Raw genomic sequence first — 25,277 nt, 5'->3', positions numbered from 1 at the left:
CACGAGATGACAGCTTATCAGAAGTTAAAACTTACTCTTGCCACACAAATTCAAGTAGTCAAATTTAATTGTAAGTTTTTTCTTTGCTGAATTTGTGAAAAAAAACACCGTGTAACAGAGAATAAATGAATGCCATTAAAAAAGCAAAAACCTTATGACAGATAATAAAGGAATATCATTAACAACTAAAAATTATTAAATTCCTTATATTGCGCACTAAAGAAAAGGATAAATAAAAAAATTATTTTTCCTTGATACATTGAAAAAATGGATAAACAATGACATGAAGCCACAGAAACAAAAAACAACACGTGATGAAATATCGTGTTCGGGAAAATCAGAACTATATAGCATTAACAGTCAAAGGATATCAAAACATACAATACTACTTGGAGAATCACGTTGCAACCTATTTCCACAGCATTTCAGGGATCGCCGCAGGAAGGGGAATTTTTCAGGGGCATGGTTATTGTTTGTCTGTGTGGGTGTGGATGTGAAGACTCAATTATTGGCAGGTTTAGCTTGACGTGGCATCAAATTCAAGTTTTGGATATTAAGTGTACAAAATTCGACATCCAATGTCATGTGTTCATTGATTGAAGGAGAGTACGCAGACTTAGACTCGGAGAGTACTCGACAAGTCCAAATTTGACTCTCCAAAGACACAGCAAAAACTGATCTTAAAATGTGTTTTAACCAGCATTTTACCCATGTTTTCTCTGTTCGAAAAAAACTCACGAGCTAAACTTGTAAAAACTCACACATCAAAAAATAGAGTGCTCAGCAACACAGAGTACTCTCAGATTTCGCGACCTGTGGATTTAAGTATAGAAGCTATGAAAAGTAGAAATTCTGATTTCATTGTTTAGTGTTCTCATTGCGACACACGGCTGGAAAGATACAAAACCATAAATAAAAGTGAAATAACAACATGCATTTCTTATAAATGTAAGCACTCATTTGACATATGTACGGTGACACTTCACAACTGTATGTAATCATTTTTTTTTCATTGTAAACTTTATACACTTGTTTTATAATTCTCTGCTCTTCTGCAGCTGTATGCAGTCAGAGAATTGCTCATTAATGAGTACTAAAACTTTATGTTTCCATTCGACAGTGGGATGCTTTCAATCCATGAATTCACAGTGTATGCAACCATTCAACAGCTGTAAATTTTGCTTGTGGTTGGATGAATTCACAATTTCTCATTGATGAATAGAATACGGAACAACTTATCCTACAATTGTATGTAATCCAGTCATTTAACAGTCGTGTACTTTCGCTCTATAGCTGTATACAGTCAATTAAAAGTTTTGAACTTTCTTTTAACAGTTATATGAACTTTGCTCTTTGCAAAGTAGATTTTATTTTTAATTTTTTAAACTTCAGAACAGTGGGGGATATCTGACCATTGCTCTTTGTACATTCAAATAATTTCAACCAGTGAATGATGTCTGCCCATTCACAATACAGTTGAGGGACCTCTCAGATGTGCACAACAATCATCAGATGCAGGTTACGAGAATGGTATAATGTAGATTGGAAGTGAGAGAGAGAAAGTGGTACACATCTCCATGTAAACCTGATAGAAACAACCTGTATGCTGCACTAACAAAAAGATAATAGAAAAAATCTAAATCTTCAATTCCTGTGTTTCTGTAAGGATGATGGGTGAAGAGTTAAAATCATTAAAGAAACATTGAACAACTGAAAAAAAATCTAAATCTTCAATTCCTGTGTTACTGTAAGGATGATGGGTGAAGAGTTGAAATCATTAAAGAAACATTGAACAACTAAAATAACCCGTATATATAACAGTCAGGCCTTCAAACATCAAACAATATACTTGGCAAAAGTAGCAAAATGCCCATAAAAGCTCGTTATGTTAAGTGGAGAACCAAAATGGCTCCCTCCATTGAAGTAGTACATAATGGAAAAAATTATACTCTGTTCATATATGTACCACAGTATTTCCCGAGCAGAGGTAATGAAGGATAATGGGATGCATTTTGGGGATGACAGGACATATATCAGGAAATTCCTTTTTAGCAAATCAAGATTCAAGTTAAGACATTCACACAATTCATGAATTTAAGATTCAATGTTCCCTTACATAAGTAAGTCACTGGCAGCAATTTAAAAAGAATGTTGTTTTAATTATTGCACCCAACACAACAAAATGTACATATCAGAAAGATTGAAGGCAGAATAAAATCAACAACTAGATCTTTTACAGCTACATTTCATCAACTTGTTTCCTTCCTTACAGCTGCAAGTGCAAAAAGAAAATTGCCTGTGATAATTGTGAGTTGCAAATGGATTGAGTGATTTGAAACAGTGAGGTTATGGTGATTGATAAGGAGCGTGGACGACCTTGTGGCACCCTACTACTTTTCTTTTATTGAAGGAAAAAAGGTAGCCTCTGAACGTCCCTGTGATGTTCAACGACGCTGATGAACATACCTGAGACCCCCAGGAGGCATTTGAGGGGTGCATAGCTAAACTCCAAGGGGGCAGAGATTGGCCAGAGTGTCCTGTGGTGTCCTCCTGGGGATGCAAGATTTGTGGGAGTGGACACATCCAGTTGTAATCCTAGCGTCCGTGCATCCCAATACATGAAATGAAAATGCATAGTAGACTGGTACATGTAATGACATTAGACTTCAAATCTATTTGGAGAATAAACCAGAAGAATTCCATGAAATCTTTCATGGAAGTGCTTGACACATCAATAAAGGATAAAGAGAAACGCAGAGAACTTATACCAGAAATAAGACTGCTGTAAGACACAAAGATGCCAAAAAACTGTCTTCTGAAATTGAGATTAAAATCTATGAAACTTATTTCCATCTGATATGGTCTATTGATCTTTAATTTACAAATAGAGGATTACAAGGAAACCAAAATGCAATTTATCGAGAACGCTTTCCAGAGAGAGAAAATGATATTCTCTGAGACGCAGCATCCTGATCTGTCTTATGCTCTTGAAAAGACGTCCCAGGATCAACTTTATTACCCTCTTCTTCATCAATTTCCATCTCCTCAATAGCTTGAGAGTTTACCTTTCTTGGGATTTCAAGTTGATAATTAGGACTAATTAGTGTGTCCTGCTCAGGAGGTAATGCTATGCCAGGGCCACTAATTGACCTTGGTAATGGAATTCTGTTCCTAGATCTAGAGAGCTCAAGTAAAACCTGCAGTCAGAAATTGAAAAAATATATCAGAAAATCTACTATCTTAATAGACTTCATTAACAATGTCTAATAGCTCCTCCAACTGGTTTACATTTAATTCAATGAGACTTCACTTCTAAAACAATGGAAGACCTACTTTGTCTTAACAAATACAAATTAAACTACAACTAATTAAGGATTGAGAAACATTTAAGTCCCAAACTGTAAGTGTTTTGTATTCATTTAATTTGTGTTTGGGAAATCAATTTATACTGACCCTTCTTTACCTCTAATTTTCATTCCTTTCAATCATGGTTGCATGGAGATGGGGGTAATTGGGCACTTTGGAGATGGTTACGGATACAGGTACAGCTACTTTTTCAAATAACACAGGGGGTACTTTGGCTGTGTCACAGGTTTTTCTGTTATATAATTTTATTTCACAGAAAATCTGAATATATAATTTCAATGAGTTTTCAAAATAAGAACAGTGATAAGGTTTACTGTCAAAAATTAGCTTTGAAGAGTAAGTATGCAAATTGAAATTTCATACAATCATTTTAAAAAGGTTTCAAACAGATTAGCGAGTACATATCGAAATAAGCTTGATAATCAGCAAGCTGGCACACAATCAAAAAAATGAAACAAAAACCAAAAATCTTAATCAAGGTCCTTAGTTATGATGCTCTCCACTAAGTACCTCACTGAGTACCTGATACAGTATACATGTATGGTGTACCAGTATCAATACTGTGTCGCAGGGCTATGTGTAATGTCCCCTTTTTAGCATTCATAGCATGATGTTGTCGTTAGCCTATTTCCCCACGGTCTCGTAGGCTAACCAGGACATTAAAGGGACTTAGAGACCATTTCGCCTAGAGAGTTTCAGTTGTAGGTCTTTCTGAGGGGTTTTGAGGCAACTTTGGGCATACTTACTATTTATAGTAAGTCATCTTGGATATGGTCGGACATCCAGTGGCAGCGGTATGTCGATGGTAATTGTTTAAAATCGGCAAGAAGACTTGTTTATCATTGATAAAATTTGTTATGCATTGATAAAGCTATTTTATAAAGTTAAATTTAAATATTTAACTTTATTAATGCATAGACTATAGTTTGTGGGAAATATTTAAATTAAAAGAGTCCCCTTTATTTTATAACACATTGGAGACATAAGTTACATAAAAGGGAGTGATGTTTTATCCCACATTGAGAAAACGAAGAATTGAGCCCTTGTGAGAACACTATAAAAGAAATGGAAGAGCTTCTTTTAGGCATGCTTAGAAATATCAAAGAAATTGAAAAATTTTCTGGAGATTATGTCTCAATAGTTTGGAGGACCAAATCCCTTCAAGCTGAAAATTTTGACGCCATTGAAAGATATGGTCTTGAGATTCAACATAGTAGCAGTCCGAAAAAGCGGAACCGAAAAAGCAGGCTGGAAAAACGGATACGAAAAAGCAGAACCAAAAAAATAGTCCGCAAAAGCAGTCCAAAAAGCAAATCTGAAAAAGCAGTCGAAAAAGCAGTCCGAATAAAGCGGAACCGAAAAAGCAGGCTGAAAAAGCGGGTACGAAAAAGCAGTCCGAAAAAGCAGGCTGAAAAAGCAGTTCATAAAAAGCAAAGCAGAAGGGGCAGCATTGAAGGAAATTATTACAGCCATCTACAACCAGGTTCTTTTGTTAGTATTGTTTTTTAGGGTGTTATAAACTTTCAGCTGTAAGTGTGCATTATACCAGCATTATCATTTTGTAATCCATGTAAATGCCAAAGTCTTGGCCATATTTCATAAGCATTGTATTTTTTCATTGCAATTAAGAAGATAATAGTTGTTGGTGTCATTTAAGAAATTTAATATCATTATTTATCAGCTAGTTAGTTTGCATACCGTTTGTAAAAATGTCAGTTGGCTGTAGGTGTTCATTTCTCATGCTTAGCTCATATATATGCACTGAATATTGTCAAAATTAGTAGCACACTCATGTTAGGTCATTGTGTAGTCCATTGTAGTCTTCTAGCACAAGATTCTCATTGATGCAAATTGAAAAAAAAGTCATTTGAAACTAGCTAAAATACTATATCAGTCATACGTCCCTTACATGTGAATTGTTTGATGAAATTTCTTGAGCTTTCATCAGCATTTTTGAGGGCAAATTTGAGGAGGGTTATTACAGTGGTATCAGAGCTTGCTTGCAAAGTGTTTGACGAAATGTCAAACAACTGAAGTATAAAGATTTTTTGGTGTTTGAAGAAGTTATAACCTATTGGGGTTATTACAGTGGTATCAGAGCCATAAGTCCTGCCATCCTATGGAGGTCTTATAGGGAATTTGGAATAGCCAAATAGAGAGAAAAATGTTTGACAAAATGAATGCCGGTCCAGATCAGAGAAAGGAAAGATTCTTACAATTATTAGACACCTTAGCACAGGGACAACGATCAGTAAAGCAAAGAGCACAGGAACAAGGTCAGAGATTTGAGCTTATGATGCAGATGATGGCTTGTCAAATGGGGTTGAATGCTAATGTGGGTGGAGGAAATAATCAGAATGGTAATAATCAGGATGGGGCACATAATGGAGGCGAACAAGTTGGGAACAATTTTGGTCATGCACCCCAGCAAACTAGGACAGTGAGTTCGCGGCCCATGATTCCCATATTTCCTCCTAGAGCTCCAGAGCAGCCCGTACCAGAGCCCCAGATCACTGATATACAGGACCAGTTGAGGAGAGATTGGGAAGCGGGAGGTCCAAATTTTATTGCTGCAATCACCTTTAGGGAGTATATAGATGTGCGGATGAAGCATATGCCACGTGGACATGACAAGAACCAGAGCTATGAGCTACAGAAGAAAGTAGGGAAACTTAGTTACCATTTATGATGGCTCAGGGAAGTCTACAGCAAGAGCTTGGGTTCAAAAGCTTGACACATACTTTCAAATGAACCCTATGCCTGAGGTAGAAGCTATTAAGTATGCAGCAATTCACCTGGATGGGTTAGCACACGAGTGGTGGCATCATGGTATGGTCACTATGGGTCATGCACACATTACCTCATATGTGGAGTTTACGGAGAGACTGATTGAATGTTTTGATAGGTCTAAGGATCGTACCTTCCCTATGACAGGCAGAAACTTGTATGAGGAGTTTAACAGACATGTTGATTCAATATAGGGAGACATTAGCACATCTTTAGGTAATGGTTTATCTGCATCATCTTCACAGGCAAAAGGGGTTACAGATGTTGTGCAAGTTGAGCCAGTTGCATCAGAAGGTGATATCACAGGCACACCGGATTGTGTGATTGACACAGATAGTGATCCCAGTATAGTTGGGCTAGATGAAGTTACAGCAGTTGAGGATACTGTTATGTTTGAGGATAGTACAGTTGATCAAAAAGTGAGCATTTAGGACTTTGCAGAAAGTGAGTATCAGGCACAGTTGGATGCTTCTTCACATGAGATAGAGGCTAGTAGCTTTTTACTTGGTTTGGCAAGCCAGCTGAAGACAAGGGACAAGAATATTGTCACGGCTTTATCCCATCATGATAGGATACATGGATTGATTGAGAATCACGTTTGGATGATTCAACTGCAAGAGAGACAGAAAGGAGTCACAACAGGTTCTTCTTGTGACGACTTACAACAAATCAAGGAAGGCATGGAGGCAATGAAGTTGGCTCTCCAGGATTCTGAGAGACATGTGGACGAGCATTGTCTTGAGGTGAGTTCAGTTCGAGAGTTAGCGCATATAGCAGGGACTCAGTTTCCGTTTACAGTCGGGTCACATGTTGATGATGATATGAGTACGTCTAGCATTCACACTCCGGATTCAAAGACTGTAGACAGGTTCGTGAAGTCAGTTGGTATTGTTGACATTACTCAGGTGAGAAGTTTACTTGAATTGCCAATTGGTTTCCGTTCATGGATTAGATGTTGGGATCCTTATCTTAGTACTTGGGATCGTTTTGACCGGAGATATTTATCATTCTTTGGTAGTAGTATCTGTTGCACCATCATGGACTTGATTAGTAGTTTGCCAGGTGTAGTTCTCATCCATGCCAACAGCTTGTTTGATGCTGGAATTAGTTTTTACACACCTTTGTTGGGCATTGTTCATGTATCCAGTCAACCATACTTGTTGGAATGGGTTGATGATCTCTCAGATATGACAAAGTTTACAAAAGAGTCCCAGGATCTGATTATTACAGATGACACCCAGGGGGATGTTGTGGACAGTTTTGAGGACTTAGTCTCCTCAACAGTTTCCTTTGATACGGAGGTTTATGTTGATGCTTCAGTCACTCCGTTTGATGATACAAGTTCAGCAGTTGGACTGCAGAATTTGGATGGCAATATTACAAACGATAGCTATTATGAGGTTACTCCTTTGGACAGTGTACCAGGGGTACAGTATAGAAGTTTGACCAGCCAGCACAATCATGTGTCTAGTCAGCTGAGAGTTAGTGAGCGAGACATTGCTATCATTTGTGAGCATTTCGATGCTACTCGTCAGTTGTTAGCAGTTTATGGATGGGGTTCTCCTACTAGTAATGAGCAGGGAGGCAATTATCTTTCTTTGACGGAGATCCACTCTTTATGGGAGGCTATTCGGATTCTGAGACAGAATTATATGCAGTTGGTAGCCGACAGAGATTATCTTATGGAGTGGGGGAGTACAGCATACGAAGCATTATTGGCCAAGGAAGATGAGGTGAGTGAGCTTACTCAGCAGCTCGAGGTGACTTCTACGATTCTTGAGAGTACACAGTTGACTTTCGAGGAGTCACAATTTCATTTGGCTAAGGTGACCATGGAGTTAGAGCGACTGCAATCTTTACCAGATTCTATACAGTCACAAGTTGTGGTGTCTAGTGATCCGAAGATGTCCATGGTCGAGATTGTCAGAGACAATGGAGATGGGGATGCATCCATACTTGATACTAACATTGGCATATCGGGTTCGTTCTCACTAGAGTCAAGTTCAGTTGAGTTAGGTGTTGCAGCAGATTGTTGTGGTATGCCTGACATGGTGGTACTGATGGCACGAATACTAGAGATGTTGTATCAAAGATCATGTGTGATGTTGGTGAGCCGGCAGTTGGCATGGTTCCTACTAGTGATACTACTCCCTTGGCGATCTCTTCGGAGGTAGTAGTCAGTTCCAGCTTGGTTAGTGATCGATTGCAATTAGTTTCATCTGGGTTGCAGTCTGAGCCACTGACTAAGATTGGCACATTCTATCAGCATTACACTGTGAGGTATGCTCATCAATTTACCTTTGATGACCATGTTGATGAGATGATGATACAGAGATATACTTTGATTCCTAGTGCTTCTCATCAGTTATGGGATGGTTTGACGCCACAGGATGAGAGTTGTGATGGGCATGACATGGCGATAGGTTCTGTCGTTGACAGCTTGATAATACATGACTTAGAGCAGGAGTTTGGGAGTGATGCTTCAACGGTTGTTGTTATTGATTCTACTCCTTTGGCTATGACATCTCCTGACTTAGCTGGTGATCAGTCACAGTGGGTTGTATCACTTGTTCATGGTGAGCTGTTGACTGAGGTTGGTTCTTTTTATCAGCATTATACTGCAGGGTATGTACATCAGTTAGCATTTGATCCTTGTGTTGAGGAGTTGATGGCAAGCAAATTTGGTTTGGGTTCCATTTCTTGCTGTTTATCTTGTGATGTCTTTTCACCATCAGCGGTGCATGGGAGTTATGGTTATGAGACAGTGGCCGGTGATCTGCAGAGTTGTGTTGACTGCAGGAGTTGTGCAGTGTGTGGATTCTCCATACTTGGTGCAGTTTCATTCGGGAGCGTTCACCATTGTTGCAGAGTTGGATTATACATTCTGTATAGGCCAGTGGGATGCGTTGATGGTATTTACTGTGTTGGCAGCTTGATTTGTCCACTTTACTTGGGTTCTGATGTTCTAAGAGTTTGTGTCTTGTGGGTTTCTGACTGTGGCAGTTGTGATTTTGGAGTTTGGTTGAGCTATAATTGTCAATTTGATTATGGATTCCTCTTGGTTAATTTTCAGAGGTTGTTGCAGGAGCCTATATTGACTGACAGCAGTATAGTTCATGACTACATTTGGGATCCAAGTGGATTGATTGGGTTGTTGTTCAACCATTGCTTGGGGACAAGCAATTTTGGGAAGGGTGGACTGTAATGTCCCCTTTTTAGCATTCATAGCATGATGTTGTCGTTAGCCTATTTCCCCATGGTCTTGTAGGCTAACCAGGACATTAAAGGGACTTAGAGGCCATTTGGCCTAAATAGTTTCAGTTGCAGGTCTTTCTGAGGGGTTTTGAGGCAACTTTGGGCATACTTACTATTTATAGTAAGTCATCTTGGATATGGTCGGACATCCAGTGGCAGAGGTATGTTGATGGTAATTGTTTAAAATCGGCAAGAAGACTTGTTTATCATTGATAAAATTTGTTATGCATTGATAAAGCTATTTTATAAAGTTAAATTTAAATATTTAACTTTATTAATGCATAGACTATAGTTTGTGGCAAATATTTTAATTAAGAGTCCCCTTTATTTTATAACAAATTGGAGACATAAGTTACATAAAAGAGACTGATGTTTTATCCCGCATTGAGAAAACGAAGGATTGAGCCCTTGTGAGAACACTATAAAAGAAATGGAAGAGCTTCTTTTAGGCATGCTTGGAAATATCAAAGAAATTGGAAAAATTTCTGGAGATTATGTCTCAATAGTTTGGAGGACCAAATCCCTTCAAACTGGAAATCTTGATGCCATTGAAAGATATGGTCTTGAGATTCAACATAGTAGCAGTCCGAAAAAGCGGAACCGAAAAAACAGGCCGAAAAAGCGGATACGAAAAAGCAAAACCGAAAAAGCAGTCCAAAAAGCAGATCCGAAAAAGCAGTCCGAAAAAAAAGCAAAATCGAAAAAGCGGGTACGAAAAAACAGTCCGAAAAAGCAGGCCAAAAAAGCAGTTTGTAAAAAGCAAAGCAGAAGGGGCAGCATTGAAGGAAATTATTACAGCCATCTACAACCAGGTTCTTGTGTTAGTATTGTTTTTTAGGGTGTTATAAACTTTCAGCTGTAAGTGTGCATTATACCAGCATTATCATTTTGTAATCTATGTAAATGTCAAAGTCTTGGCCATATTTCATGAGCATTGTATTTTTTCATTGCAATTAAGAAGATAATAATTGCTGGTGTCATTTAAGAAATTTAATATCATTATTTATCAGCTAGTTAGTTTGCATACCAACTGTTTGTAAAAATGTCAGTTGGCTGTAGGTGTTCATTTCTCATGCTTAGCTCATATATATGCACTGAATATTGTCAAAATTAGTAGCACACTCATGTTAGGTCATTGTGTAGTCCATTGTAGTCTTCTAGCACAAGATTCTCATTGATGCAAATTGAAGAAAAAGTCATTTGAAACTAGCTGAAATACTATATCAGTCATACGTCCCTTGCATGTGAATTGTTTGATGAAATTCCTTGAGCTTTCATCAGCATTTTTGAGGGCAGATTTGAGGAGGGTTATTACACTATGGGTATGAGTACCCATGCAACTATACTTTCATTTGTTATCAGTGTTTACCCGGGGACGAATCCCCAATATATTTTCAGCTGTCTCCATCTTGGAAATGTCTTGGAGACTTGGGGATACCTAAGAAAATTTGACTTTGACTTTGACTTCTAGAACAAATTAGACTTTGACTCTCAAAGTAACACAAATTTGGCATATGTCTGCCGATTCTTATATTTTAAGGTTCTATTATGTATAAGTACAAGCTTTATCCATGTTTTCATATTAATATTTTAAATTTCTCAGCATATTTTAATTTTCCATAGTGTTATATAGCCGTCCCCATTTGCCATTCCCCCACATCCCCAAAATCGGCAAAAAAAATTACTGTCCCGCTGTCCCCTGTCGTCCCTGTCCGGAAACTCGGGGGAACATAGTTTGTTATAAATGACATCACATTATGTTAAAGAGTGTGACTGCAAACTGTTCAGTCAGCAATTCCATATAGATTTCATAAATAAGTCTCATCTTTTTGCATTACTCACTCATGTAAATGAATCACAGTAATTCAAGAAAGAAATAAATGATTTCTATTTTAATGCCAACCTGCAATCACGCCTAGACCATTCTACTTGCACAAGGAGAATTCCATCACTATTTGGGCAAGAAGTGATACTGAAGAAAGATGAGCTATAAGAAGTGATCATTGTTCAGACAAACAGTGAAAGGTATAAGAAAGCCACCAACAAGAGTAAGTGATACAATGACCTTTTAAGCTGATTCGGGGGTGTGTACAGGATGCCAATGGCAAGCCCTTTTATTTGGTTACCACCATAGCATAATATTATTTCAAAACACAAAACAAAGAGAACAGGCATCCAAGACCCCTTGGATGCTGTATGAAAATACAAATAAACTTCCAGAGGAGAAATGTCTAATAGTAATGAAATCTGAAATAAAATCAGCAGCAGATACTTAATATGAAACTTCCAGAAGAAATGTCTAATAGTAATGAAATATAAAATGAAATCAGCAGCAGATACTTAATATGACAAGGCAATCACATTTAACACCATATATGCACTACAAAACCCTTTTTACAAAAACCCAGCAAAAAACTAGCACCACTTGGTATATTGTCAACGAAAGGTGATTACAATATAACAAAAATTCAGTGTGTGCCAAAATAGGCATCTTCATCCATTCGTCTAAAATCTAGTAGATTTTGGTAGCATTCATCAACATATGAATCGACTTCATAGAGAAACAAAGGTACTTGTTCATCTATTTCGCCCCTTGGTCAAAACAAACTCATTACTCATGTCTGTTACCCCCTTGTGAGAGAGTTTAACATTTAAAAACACTAAACTTGTGAAAGGTGTTGACCCCACAAGTTCAAATGAATTGGTGTTTGCATCATTGTTTTGTCATTGGTTGGCAACCGGTCGAAGAGAGGAAATGTTACAAATAACATCATTGCCGCTAGAAGAGTAAACCGGTATGCACACTTATGCTAAGCCACCACCGGCAGATAAGTGGAAAGGGTAGTTGATCACAGATCATCTATAAAGTAAATCACCATGGATGTGACAGAGAACAGTCAGATTGGATGTGACAGAAGCAAGAGCGAAATAGCGGAAGCAAGCAAGGAGGAAGGCTGCACATAGGTTCGCAGATGGACTGGCAGGGCTACCAGTCAAGACCCTAGGAGTAGGGGTCACAGATTCTCTGTGAATGTGTCGAATATGGAATTCAAATTTGAATTCAAAATCAAGCAGGATTCTCGTCATGAGCAACTGTGCCATGATACCACAAAGTGCATAAAGGTGCTCAGATTTCATTTTGAAAAGAGAGAAGAACAAGGTGAATAGAAGAGAGGTTGCAGAGACAGAGATATCACCAAAAGTGTAAGAGCAGAGAGTTGTTCGAAGTGCAAGCTAGCAAGAGAAGCAGTTGTAGAGTGATACAGCAACAGGCTCTTACAAACAACCAAGGGCAGAGGTGAGACTGAAGTACTCATGAAGTAAGCAAGGAGATCAGAGCATCTCCAAGGATAAGCAACGGAGACCTACAAGGCAAGACAGTGCTATCTTTAGATCACATACATTAGATTGTTTTCTTACCATTGCATCTAGTCGCAGCTGTTAACAGGGCAAGCTTCAATAGTAAGCTTTAATTCATCCTCTAACCAAGTAGCTTTCACAAGCTTGTATAACTCTAACAAGTTATATACATTCCTAACAAGATGTGTTTCTAGAAGAATCATGTAGCTCTTAACCGAGCAACCCTTTACAAACATTATAAGGGCTAGTGAGTATATTATCCCCACCGTGGTTTTCACCCTCTCACCGAGGGTTTCCACGTAAAAATCTGCGCATCACTTGATGAATAATTTTGTGTGCGACTTTGCATGCTTTTATTTCACTGCTGGTTGTTGTTTAGTGTGGTTAGAGTGGTAAAGAAGATACCCAGTTTGATTGTTCGTACTGATTCACCCTCTCTCTCAATACCTGTTGAGACCAACAAAAGGTTCACAGATCTTATCATCAAGTGCAGTCCACATACATGAATTTCATAGGAAGTCACTTTTGTAAGTGGTTTCTGTCATAGTCAGCAAGGATGTCTCTTAAGTTTGTACAAGAATGGAGAATTTAATTGAAGCTATAGAATGTACAAAATGTCATTAATCCATGGCATGCAACTTCGGTGGCTGTAAGTGATCCTCAGTCAAAGTATCTAATTCATTTAAGATCTTTAAAGCCCTTATTCATGTATCTACTGCTATCAAGTTTTAAACAGTCTCTTCAAGTTTATCTTTTGGTTAAACATACAATGTGTAGTCATTAATGGATCTCTTTTAGCCTTCTTGAGGAGTCTCATCAACAAAAAAGCCAAAAAGAAGAAAATGTTAAAAAAAGATGCTTTCAGAATCCTCATAGAGCAATTGATGGAGTGAAAGACCCAAAATCTCATGATGAAAACCTTATCAAATGTCGGAGGCCTCACACCTGTCCAATTGTGAATTGTCAGAATATTACAAGCGGGGAATTCAAGGGTGCTCTTATGAAGAATTCTGTGGGTCTTGCAACAGCAAAAGACAGAAGCACAGTCCAAGATTATGGGTAGATAGGCCATAGCACAGCTAGCAAAGAAGAAATTTCTTCACTAAGCCTTCATTTTTTTGATTGATGACAAGGAAAATGTGCATGACATTCTTCCAAAATGACAGGACAGTCATAACACAAGCACATGAAAACATCGAGGACAACACCAGCAGGGTCTAAAAGGGCTAGATAAGTAGACAAGCCCTCAAAGGAGCAAAATGCATTGAGGGGATGCAAGTTGACAAAATTGAGCCAAGATTTGGTCATGGCACTCAAAGACAAAACAGAGAGATTTGTAAACCAAAGAAGAGTCTACAAGCAATAAGCATACTTAAAAATGCTAATTTCATGGGCAATTGAGAACAAGAGCAGTATGATACTGTTAAGACAAGTATTAAGGGTGGCCTTGAATAGCCAACAATTCTAAAAGGACGAGTGACAGTAAGAGAAAACAGCCACTCTTAATACTTGTCTTGAACAGTATCCATTTAGACAAGTTTGACAGGGAATTAGCAATTCAAAGGATACTGACAAAGAAGGTTATGACACTCCTCATCACGGTAAGAAGGGCAGAAGACCCCATGTGTCTATAGGTTTTCAAAAGAGGCATATAAGATTTGATGCATTGTAGTGAAAAAAAGAGTTATTTAAAAATGTCAGCAGTGTTTTCTTTCTTATTTTGTTGAGAGCTATGTACTCATGCAATAGATTAGCGTCCTCTCTAGTTTTATGCATACCCTTGGTTAGGAAAATAAATGCATTAACATGGCATTTATTCTTAGTTAGCTGATAGGCTATTTAATGTGGCAACTATCCACTGGATTTCAAAGTCTGGCACCGTGAATAGAAAGGGCATCAGATTTTCCTACCGTCAGCAAATCTCATGTAGGAAAAGGTAGAAGTGTATCATCCAAGTCATTTCCTCTGGAAAGTAGTGCTAAGGTCAAATTGGTACTCCCGGCTGCTCAAGGCACCTCTCAATCAAAACCCTTGACTGCTGAGAAAGTTCCAGTTGAAAAGATTGAACAGGCCTGCGAGAAAATGTGTTGTCCATCTACATATGGAAAGAGATATGTGATGGGAACGAGGCAGATAATAGAAGACACTGTGGTTTCTGTGCCTGACTTCTGCAAGCGAGATTCTTCATTTTCATCATCGAATCTCCATTTCCTTCAAGTGAACGATGGCCAGGGGAGTGCACAGGCTGTGGAACTTTGTAGAGAGTGACTGCATGAGACACTCGCTGAGCAACTCAGAACTTTTCTTCCTTGCACATTGGAGGATTTACACTGAGATCCAAATGAGTGGGAGATACGCGTAAAGAATTGATTTGATCAGGTAGACATTGAGGCTGGAGGACTTCATCCAGATGGAAAAGTGGAAAATGAACTTTGAGAAGCAGAAATTGAGTGCTAGCTTGCAGAGCCTGCCTCCAGAGAAGTTGGAGAATGTTGTTCAGATCATTAAGAGCAGACTCTTGATTGTATGGTTCTCAGTTGATTATTGGGATAACTTTTAATATGTTGTATTGGTAATTTCAATGTATTATTGCAAATATCTTTGACAGTGTTTTCTGCGTAGGGATTTTTGAATTGATTTTTTATTTTATTTTTATTCAGCATTACCAATTTTGCATTTTTTAAATCACTTAATTTAAAGTGGATTTTTGGGGTAAGATTACATGGGCAACTTAGGGATTTGAAATAATTTTGGATTGGTAAGCTGGTGAGAATTTAAGGATTCGGGATTTCTCAATAATCTTTGAATTTAAATTGTTGGCCCTTCTACATAAATTAGAACTATTTTAATTTAAATGAATAAACATAAAAGTGTGTGGAATTTCATATCTGCGAAAGAAATTACTATTAGGGGATTGGTTTTTCCTGAAAACTTTTAGATATAGAGAGGAAATAGGCGATTTCTCCACCAACATTAAAAAAGTGAGTTATGAATCGGTGACCTCACAAACAGGGATTGACTCCAACTTCTTTAAGAAGAGGAGCTCACAATTAGGGGATCTCATCTCCAACATAAAAAAGTGGAGTTCACAATCAGGGGATTTCATCATATATCACTGAGTGTGATCCAAAAGATCCATAATTATTTTTAATTAAAACTAGAAGTTCATTAGCCACTTAAATTTTAAAGCTTTATTTTTCTGTGCAATTATAGAATCTAAATTGTTAAGTTATATATGACCATCTATTTATAGCAGGAGCTTCTCTAAATACAGCCCTTTTGATTTTTTGTTGTTTCTTGGCAGAGCAGGCACAATAATTCCGCTCTCCAATGACCAGAAGATGATTGCGAAGCTTTGAAAATGAAAAGAATTTAAATTATATTTTTTTCAGTTCCATCGTCTTTCATACATTATGATTATATAGCTAACTGATGTGCAATGTTGTTGTGTATTTTAAAGCACAGACTGTATTTTAAAGCACAGGCTGTTCGGCCAGATGAAATTGAGTGGATTGAAGCTGCAGGACAGGTCATATACTGGAAAGGCTACAGTGTCCGAGACCTACTCGCCGTGTCTAGAGCCATAGGTATTACTTTCGAACCTTTTCCACCATTTATTTTTCTTTCTTGCAGATCATGTTTTGCATGCGATTCACTCTGAAAATGAAATTCTGCTTTACAAAATTTAGCTCAGACAGAAACACTTTTCGTGAGGAAATAACAAATGTGAAAAATATTGCACCAATGCATTTTATGAAATTTGAAGGATTGTCGTTCTCCAATTTCACATCCATGGCGTTGTTGCTGCTGTTTTTCCAATTCATTGTGTAAGGTTTTTTAACATCGAAGGGATGGTTGGGAACTTTTGTGGACACTTCAAACCTGCTAATGATAAGAATAGTTGGGACCCATTGGTGTGCACTTCAGGACCACTAATGTACTAAATAAATTGGATGATCTCCTTTGCTATAACTCTTGTCAACCAGAGGCTTCTCTTAAGTAATTGTATTTTGAATATTTAAGTTGTTTGGACTTTAGAGGTGTGACTATTTTCCACCCATGTTTGTAGAATATATACAAAATGGATTTGTTTAAAAGGTTATGAAACTGTCAAGTAAATGCAATTAGCAGTTGTGAAGTCAAATTCGACAACCATTTTTGGCATCTGTCTTGCATTACCAAAATAGAACTGAAACATGGTATTAACACCCAACAAATCATAGAGGAAAGGTATTTTTAAAAACTATATCCAATATGTGGAAGCATATACAAGGCATGTGAATCGCTTGATAGAATGCCCTAAAGATACACTGCCTCATAGAAAACTGCTTTTAAATTTAATGTTGAGAATCTATCTGTGAGGCTTGTAATTTAGTGATTTCATGCCTCTATGTTACGTTTACCCTCAAGGTGTTCACTTCGAAATAAACATATTCAAGATTCCCAACTAGAATTCAGGTTTCACATTCCTTATTTTCCTTCTACAACATATCATACATATATACACACATATATACATAGTACATACATACATATCTATCTATATATCAGTGTAACAATTGCACCTTTTTTTGGTGCAAGTGCTAGTAGTTACATGTTCTTAGAAGTTTCAGCCAAAGATTTACTTACAACATTGCAACAGCTGTATAATGAAGCTCTTAGCCAAAATGGTGGGAACAATTTTTCCTCAAGACCAAAAACAAAATGAATTGTCACTTGACTCAAAAAAAAAATTCAGAACACTCAAAGTACAGTGAAATGGAGGATTTGAAAGATCAAAGACTACAGGTTGAGGATATGACACTGTAAGGCGTAGTTCCCTTTACGTAAAACAGAGAAACGGACTATTACTCGGCAATGAACCAAGTGGAGACACTCAAGAAAAAATGAGAGTCATATTGACCAAAACTTCGACACAGGTGAGGTAGGACGAGTAAAAGAAATGGACAGTTCGATGAAAGGAATTTCAAAGCAACAGTAGTTCATAAAATACTCATAGCCAAGGTGAAAGACAATCAACGCATGAAAGGAATATGTAGGTCTTAGAAGGCCGAGTTAATAGATGCTTGAACCCCACAAAATCTACAAAGCCAATGATAGTGGGCATTCGCCATAAGAATCCAGCAGTCATTAGGAATAATGAAGATGATCGCAGTAGGAGCTTAACAGGAAGAAAAACTTGCAAAGGAAGAGTCACAAAGACAGTAATATACATGAGAGCTGCAGACATGTGAAGAATAAGGAGCAAAGTATTATAGAATGTGACAGTGATATTTAAAAATACAGTGATAGTCATCCAATAGGAGGCACAAATACAAAGTTATATATTTGCCTTGACAGACTAGAGTGAACTAGTTCTGAAAGGCCTTAGACTGCAAGGTTTGAACAAATTATTGACCAAGGGCACAGGCATGTTGTTGGCGGTATTGACAAAGAATGTAGGATCACACTGACAGTCTCGTACAATATAAAGCACAATCATGAAACAGTAGTGACACTCCCTAAAGTGACAGTGAATGCACCAGTGAAGGAAATAACAAAGGGAGTGGTCTAGAGCATGTATGACAGTAGGTTTTAAGTCAGAGATAATATTAAGACAGCAAGGAAGAGGCACAAATTAGAGTAAAAGAAGATGAGTACATAGTGCATGAACAGTGAGATAAGCAAGAGATATGACAGTCTCACGACCGAGACAAAGGGTAACATTGTACAGGGTATATTAAGAGGTCTGAGATAGTTATGACCAAGATAGATGTATGATCAAAACGGACCTGTAGATGACAAAGGAAACCTATGAACAGAAGTAAAGAGCGAAATAATAAGTCATAAATCCATAAAGAAGCAAGTTGAATGACAGTGATAATCCTTGTGGAATGTTAGAAGGGCTAGAAAAGAGCATGCCTAAAAGGTAGTAGTCAAAGAAATACTTGACAAAAGTTTGCAAAGAAGTGAAGGAACAGGGTTCTCAAAGGTATGAAGGCAGACCTTTCTCAAAGGAGGCTATAACAACATGTTTGATGTCACTTGAAGACATGGTGCATCATGGGAAAAAACAGAAGAGATGGTAAGCATGACAAAAACAAAATGCAGTCTTCCAGTCTTATCCATGGCTACAATCTCAATCTCATAGCTCCTAAGCGGTATTTTCAAATGCACGTGTTCCATATATGTATTGAAGGCATCAAGGAACAATTTTAAAACACAATAAGTTAGTTTGCCAGGCCTTAAATGATCCAATTTCAGTACATCAGCCCACATGAAAAGCATGTAAGCTATAAGAATGGAAAGGAAGTTGCTCTAAGTTACCAGATGCACAACCTGTTGGTGTGCATCAGATCAGAATGCACTCTGATCTGGTTGCACACAGAATGCACATCCCAGACTGTGGATGGGCATTGAATGTGCAATCCACACATCCATAGCCCGAGATGCATACCCTGTGTGCATCAGAAGCATCCCAGGCGCATTCATGAGCCAATCACTTTTTGTGACTTAAAAAACACAAATAAAATATAAAAAAATCTTTGGCTCAAAAAAAACCCTGAAACAGCCCTTTATGGAGGCACTTCAATTAAAAACATATCATTTTGTTTGTTGTTGATCCCTAAGAGGCGCATGCCTAAATAAGGGCAGTCAGAAAAATTCACAAGAGGGACAGATTGCACCCTGTGAAACAACCTTCTGGATTTCAGAAGTCAGCTCTTCATTTTGTGGAAAGGGGAGAGGGAAAACTAGGAAATAGCTAACCTAGGCGATTCACGAAAGCTTGAGCTTTGCTTTGTTTCAAAGATTAAAAAAACAAAGAACCCTAAAAATATTGGGAACAAAATGCCATAGACTCTTCAGTGTTAAAGAGAAAACAAGATGCGAATGTCAGATGACATAGTGCAGAATGTTCAGATCTCTCCGTGAGAAGCATTTGTATAGGCCTGAAGGTATTTTCCCTATTATCTCCCCAGAAGGATCATTCAGAGTGAATCTTGTTCATAAAATAGCATAGTATAATAAACATCACAAATAATTGAAAGTGTAAAACATGGTTCAGCATACTATACATCTATGATGGAATTATAAAAGACCAGAACAACAAAAGTTACTCACGTCCCTCTAAAATTCTCAGACCTTAAGATGACTCACAAAACTAGAAGCAAACATGCAAGTAAAAGAAAAACTAGGCAATAGTCCAATGTATTTCCTTCTATTTATCATATGAATACCAAAAAAGCTACCTCATTACAATATGACCTTGGGCATATACAGGAAAAAAGGTTTCCGTTAGCAAAAAATCATAAACACAGCCAAAAGGGCCTCTGTGAACTTGAGAATGCAAAACTCATAGTGGTAGTCGAATCTAAATTCAAATCCTTCGTTGGACTGTGGTTCTTTACTTTGAAGGATGTGGCCTCCACCACCTTTTTGAAAGATGCAAACACAGACTGGAGACATATCCCATGTGTGGGAGCTTTTGTAACTACTTTTAATTCTTCTTGCAATAGACTTGCATCATGATGACATGTGGAACACTGGTGAGTTTGATTGAGGAATGGTTTTTAGCGCCTTAAGAGTTCAGCCGACTCTGACATGTGGCCCATCGCAACATAGGATGAAAAGGAATCATAGACTTGCAGGAAAATTCTAATTTGGCACTTGGTCATCCCAACTTCATGGGGACATAACTTTTGGCTCGTTGCTTGGAATTCAGAATAGTTTACACCTAATTACCATGGTCCATCCCTGCACCCCGCACACCAGCAGAAGTTCGAGCTGGTTCGAAGTTCAGGTCTGGTTCAAAGTCTGGTTCAGACAGGGTGCGAGTTTGACTGTGGGTTCGAACAGGTCATGCTGTTAATTGTCGTCAAACCAAAGGAATTTCCTGATTCTTTTTTGAATTTCAGTAACTTGACTATTGCAAAGTAGCCATACACCTGGTACAGAAAATAAGAGAACATAATTTTTTAACAAACTTGCTTTTTATAAACTAAGGAGAGATAGTGTCTGTTCCATTTGATGATTTAATACCAACAACAGAAATGGCATCCACGGCCACAAATCATCAGCAAACTACTGAATATATAACCCCTTATTAGCACATAAGAATAAGCGCAAATCACTGAAATTATCAATATATAGTACCCTATCAGAATAGGAAGGAATTAGAGATAAGAATGAAATGGGAGGGCATTGTCAGAACAGACAAGACATTTAGCAATAATATTAGTATCAGTGTATATTCGCAGAAAGAACTACAGATGTGTACTATGACACACACTCCCATTTGCAAAGTAATTTATAATATGTGCATCCATGAATATCGATAGAGACATCTCTTTGTTTATACTATATAATTCTGCAAGTGAGAATCCCTATAGGAAATATACGTATTGCTTCTAATCAAAGATCCTAGAAGGAAGAAAATACATAAACTATAATACCAACAACAGAAAATGGCATCCACAGCCAATATCATCAGATAGCAACTCCACAAACAACGTGGAAAGATAGAAGAAATAAATTCTTTTATACATATCCCGGCACTATATTAAATCCAATCTGATCAATTGCATAATCTCCAAGCGAGTGGGCAAGATGTCCTGATCACAAGGAAATGCTCATACATCTCTGAGGTAAGTATATTATCTATTATAATAATTAGAAGCAATTCACTTCAATAATATCCCTGCTCAGTCACATTATAAGTCTAAGCTAGAAGAAATGAGTAGAACTACAATATGGGAAAGCCTGTATAAATCCATCCAACAGCTTATCTCGAGATATGTAAGGGTCAGCGTCCCCGAACGCCTTGAGTACATGTCCAAGAGAGGCTTAAGGGCTTGGACCCACAAAAACCTTGAGGGAGACTGTTGAGTTTGGTCTCAAAGCAACCTATTGTATCTTAGAATTCCCTTTAAGCCAAAGTTATAATCGAAATAGTATGAACTTTTTCAATTTACATATAGTTTGTTACTAACTACCCTATAAGGGTAGCCTCAAGAGAGAGAACAAAGGCATATTCAAGGAGAGGCTAGTGTAAATCCAACCAATCAGTTATTGCAAGAATGGATAAGATTAGCGTCCCCGAGCACCTTGAGAACACATCCAAGAAAGCCTTAAGGGCTTGGATCTATAAAGCCTTGAGGGAAACCATTAAGTTTGGTGGCAAAGCAATCTGTTTACACCCTTAGTGCTCTTCTCGAATAAGAATGACAATAAGAGAAAAACAAAAGAAGCATCCCACTAAGTAGGCCACCTTGTGTGGATGCGTAAATACCACCACCGAGGCTAAGGGGGCAAAGTTCTTCTCTTGGACTTAGTATGGAATTGGCTTGGAGTAATTTATCATAACTCACATTTTCTTTGAAACTTATACATACACATGTACTAATGATCACTTGTGTTGCAAGATTCTATTAAAGAAGTAAATTTTGTAAATATTTTCTTGGCCCTAGCTTATTACAAATTGTAAGGCATTAATCAAGAATGCATGTAGTATATGTCTGCATCGTATCTAACTTGTGTCTTCATGCATTCACGTGTCTACTTCGTGTTTCCATGCACTAAATGTTTGCTTTGTGAATGCTTTGCATTTTCATGCATACTCCATGAATCCCTTATGTCTTCTTGCATCCAATTATATGCTTTGCATAGTGGCTCTACGAAAAAAATTATGATCTTAATAAGGGAGGATTGTGATATCCGCATCTAAATAAGATTCATATAATTAAAATATAGATATATAATAAATAAATTATTACAAAGTAATTGGTAAAATACTTGCTTATTATTAACAGAGACCGAAAGGTGATTATATACAAATGAATAGAACAACGTTTCCTTAGAAAACAATCGTAAAGAATAGAAACATTCTATTCTAACTAAGAAAGCTAAAAAAACTAAAACTAACTAAAGCTAACTAGATATTTACAATAGATTACCATTAACTAATAATAGACGATTATCTATTATCGTAATACCCTCCCTTAATGGTTAATCTATCTAGAACACCAAGCTTTCCTCTGAATTTGACAAACTTATCACGACCAAGAGGCTTGGTGAGAATGTCTACAGTCTAGTCTGTGGTAGGAACATACTGCAAGTCTATCGTCTCGTCTTCAACCAGCTGGCGTATGTAGTGACTAAACATCCACATGCTTGGTTCGTTCATGTAAGACTGGATTTTGGGCTAACTTGATAACACCTTCATTATCAACAAATAGAGTAGTTGGTCCTGTTGGTGACATATGCATATCCCCAACTATCCAACGAAGCCAAACAGCTTCACATCCTACCTTGACAATCCCTCTGTATTCAGCCTCTGTAGAGGAGAGAGAAACGGCCTACTACTTCTTACTAGTCCATGTGACTGCACCAGATCCCAAACTAAACACATATCCAGAAGTTGATTTTTATCATCAACAGAGCTGGCCCAATCTGAATCTATGAACCCACTAACTTTAGGATTAGAACTTCGAGAGTACAGAAGTCCATAATCGGAAGTGCCCTTCACATAATGAAGCACACGCTTTGCTGTCATCCAATGATCAACCTTAGGGGCTGTCATAAAGAGTGAGATATAGCTGACTGCGAAGCTGATATTAGGCCTAGTAGTAGAGAGGTAGATGAGGCTGCCTACTAGTTGCTTGTATGTACTATCATTCATGTAAGGAGAATCAAACTTTGTTGATAACTTGAGACCTTTCTCCATAGGTGTAGATGCAGGCTTACAATCCTAAATGTAGAATTTGTCCAACAAAGCCCTGGCATATTTGGACTAAGAGATGAATATACTAGAAGACTGTTGCCAAACCTCAACACCTAGGTAATAATGCATGAGCCCAAGGTCAGTCATATCAAAAGGCTGGCATAAATTCTGTTTGATTCCCTGAATCAAAGATGCCGAACTGCCAATGATGATCAAATCATCCACATAAATAACCAGAAGGATGATGTCACGGTCAGTAGTCTTGATGTACAAGATTTGAGTCAGACAAAGTACTCTTGAAGCCTTGATCACTGAGGTACTTATCAATTTTTATGTACCATGCCCAAGGAGCCTGCTTCAAGCCATAGAAAGCTTTTACCAATCTAAGAACCTGATGATCTTTACCAACAACCTTGAAACCAGGAGGCTATTTCATGTAGACCTCTATATGCAGAGCACCATTGAGGAAAGCACTCTTGACATCCATCTGATGGACCTTCCAACCAAACTATGTTGCCATGGCTAGGACTAATCTGATGGTACTCATCTTTGCAATAGGAGCAAAGGTCTCCTCATAATCAATGCCTTGACACTGAGAGAAGCCCCTCACAACTAAACAAGCTTTGTACTTATCCAAAGTACCATCCAATTTGTATTTGATTTTGTAAACCCATTTGCAGCCAATGGGTTTCTTCCCTGGTGGAAGATCATAAAGGATCCAGGTGTTGTTCTTCAGCAAGCTCTGGTGTTCAGATGTCATGGCCTGTTCCCACTCTGGAATTCCTTTAGCGTCGGAGTATGTTTGAGGTTCAAACACACAATGAATGTTGGCTATGAGAGCAAAGTTAACAGACTCTGTAGGTTTGCTCTTTTTCTGAGCAATTCTCCTATCAATGAGCTCATCATCACAAAGATCAGCAAGTGTCTTAGCCCACCACTTAAATTGGAGAGGAGAATGACCAACATTAGTATCAGGAGATGCTTGGTGATCAGATTACTCATCAAAAGAATCTGGATCAAACTCAAGCGAAGCATCTACAAATTGAGGTGATCCTGGAGAAGTTAGAGGTGTTTCTACAAAGATCACTGGTATAGCTGGAGTTGCAGGAGCTATTGGAGCCCTCCCATCAGGTGGACCTAATGGAAGCCGAACTCCCAAATCATGAGCCTTCATAGGTTGGTCTGCTGGATCAGGAATAGGAGAAACAAGCATGAATGGTCCTCACTGCTTATCAAAGACTACATCACGACTGCAGATGAGACAAGATGTCGCAACATCGATCAGGCAGTAAGCTTTGTGAAAACTATTATATCCAACAAGCATGAGTTTGTGACTCTTGGCATCCAACTTGGTGTTTGACGCATTAGGGATCCAAACAAAAGCAAGGGAGCCAAAAACCTTCAGGTGACTGATTCTGGGCTTGCAACCTACCAAGTCTCTTCCAGAGTTTTACCTTTGACTACCACTATGGTGATTGATTCAACAGATAAACTGTAATTTTAATTGCTTCTACCCAATACTTCTTTGGAACATGTCTGTGTTTGAGCATGGATCGAGCCATCTCGGTGATTGTCCAGTTCCGAAGTTCAACTACATTGTTTTGTTGTTCCATGTGGTGTATGGTTAAGTAGCGTTTAATGCAATGTGTATCCAAGAAGCTAGAGAAAACATTAGAACAAAAGTCCCCCCATTGTCTAATCTAAGAGTAATAATAGATTTCTCAAACTCTTTTTCAACTAAAAGTTTAAACTTCTAAAATATTGGAAATGCATCTGATTTCTTTTTAAGGAAATACATCCACATTTTTCT

The 25,277-nt window shown here is 37.9% G+C and overlaps 1 protein-coding gene across 1 annotated transcript in view; it reads right to left on the bottom strand.

The window, feature by feature from the left end:
• Nucleotides 1–2,798: 2,798 nt before the first annotated feature.
• The window catches only part of TAFII21 (TATA binding protein associated factor 21kDa subunit), a 40,863-nt gene continuing 18,384 nt past the window's right edge, over nt 2,799–25,277 (bottom strand). The window contains exon 2 of the mRNA XM_089830989.1: nt 2,799–3,197. Coding sequence (XP_089687115.1) covers nt 2,916–3,197 — 282 coding nt within the window. The 3' untranslated portion in view covers nt 2,799–2,915. The remainder of the gene's footprint in view (nt 3,198–25,277) is intronic.

This window comes from Cupressus sempervirens, chromosome 5 (assembly GCF_028749045.1).
Source record: "Cupressus sempervirens isolate cs-2001-9-10 chromosome 5, ASM2874904v1, whole genome shotgun sequence".
In the NCBI taxonomy this organism is placed as follows: domain Eukaryota; kingdom Viridiplantae; phylum Streptophyta; class Pinopsida; order Cupressales; family Cupressaceae; genus Cupressus; species Cupressus sempervirens.
This window is presented reverse-complemented; position numbering and strand designations above follow the sequence as displayed.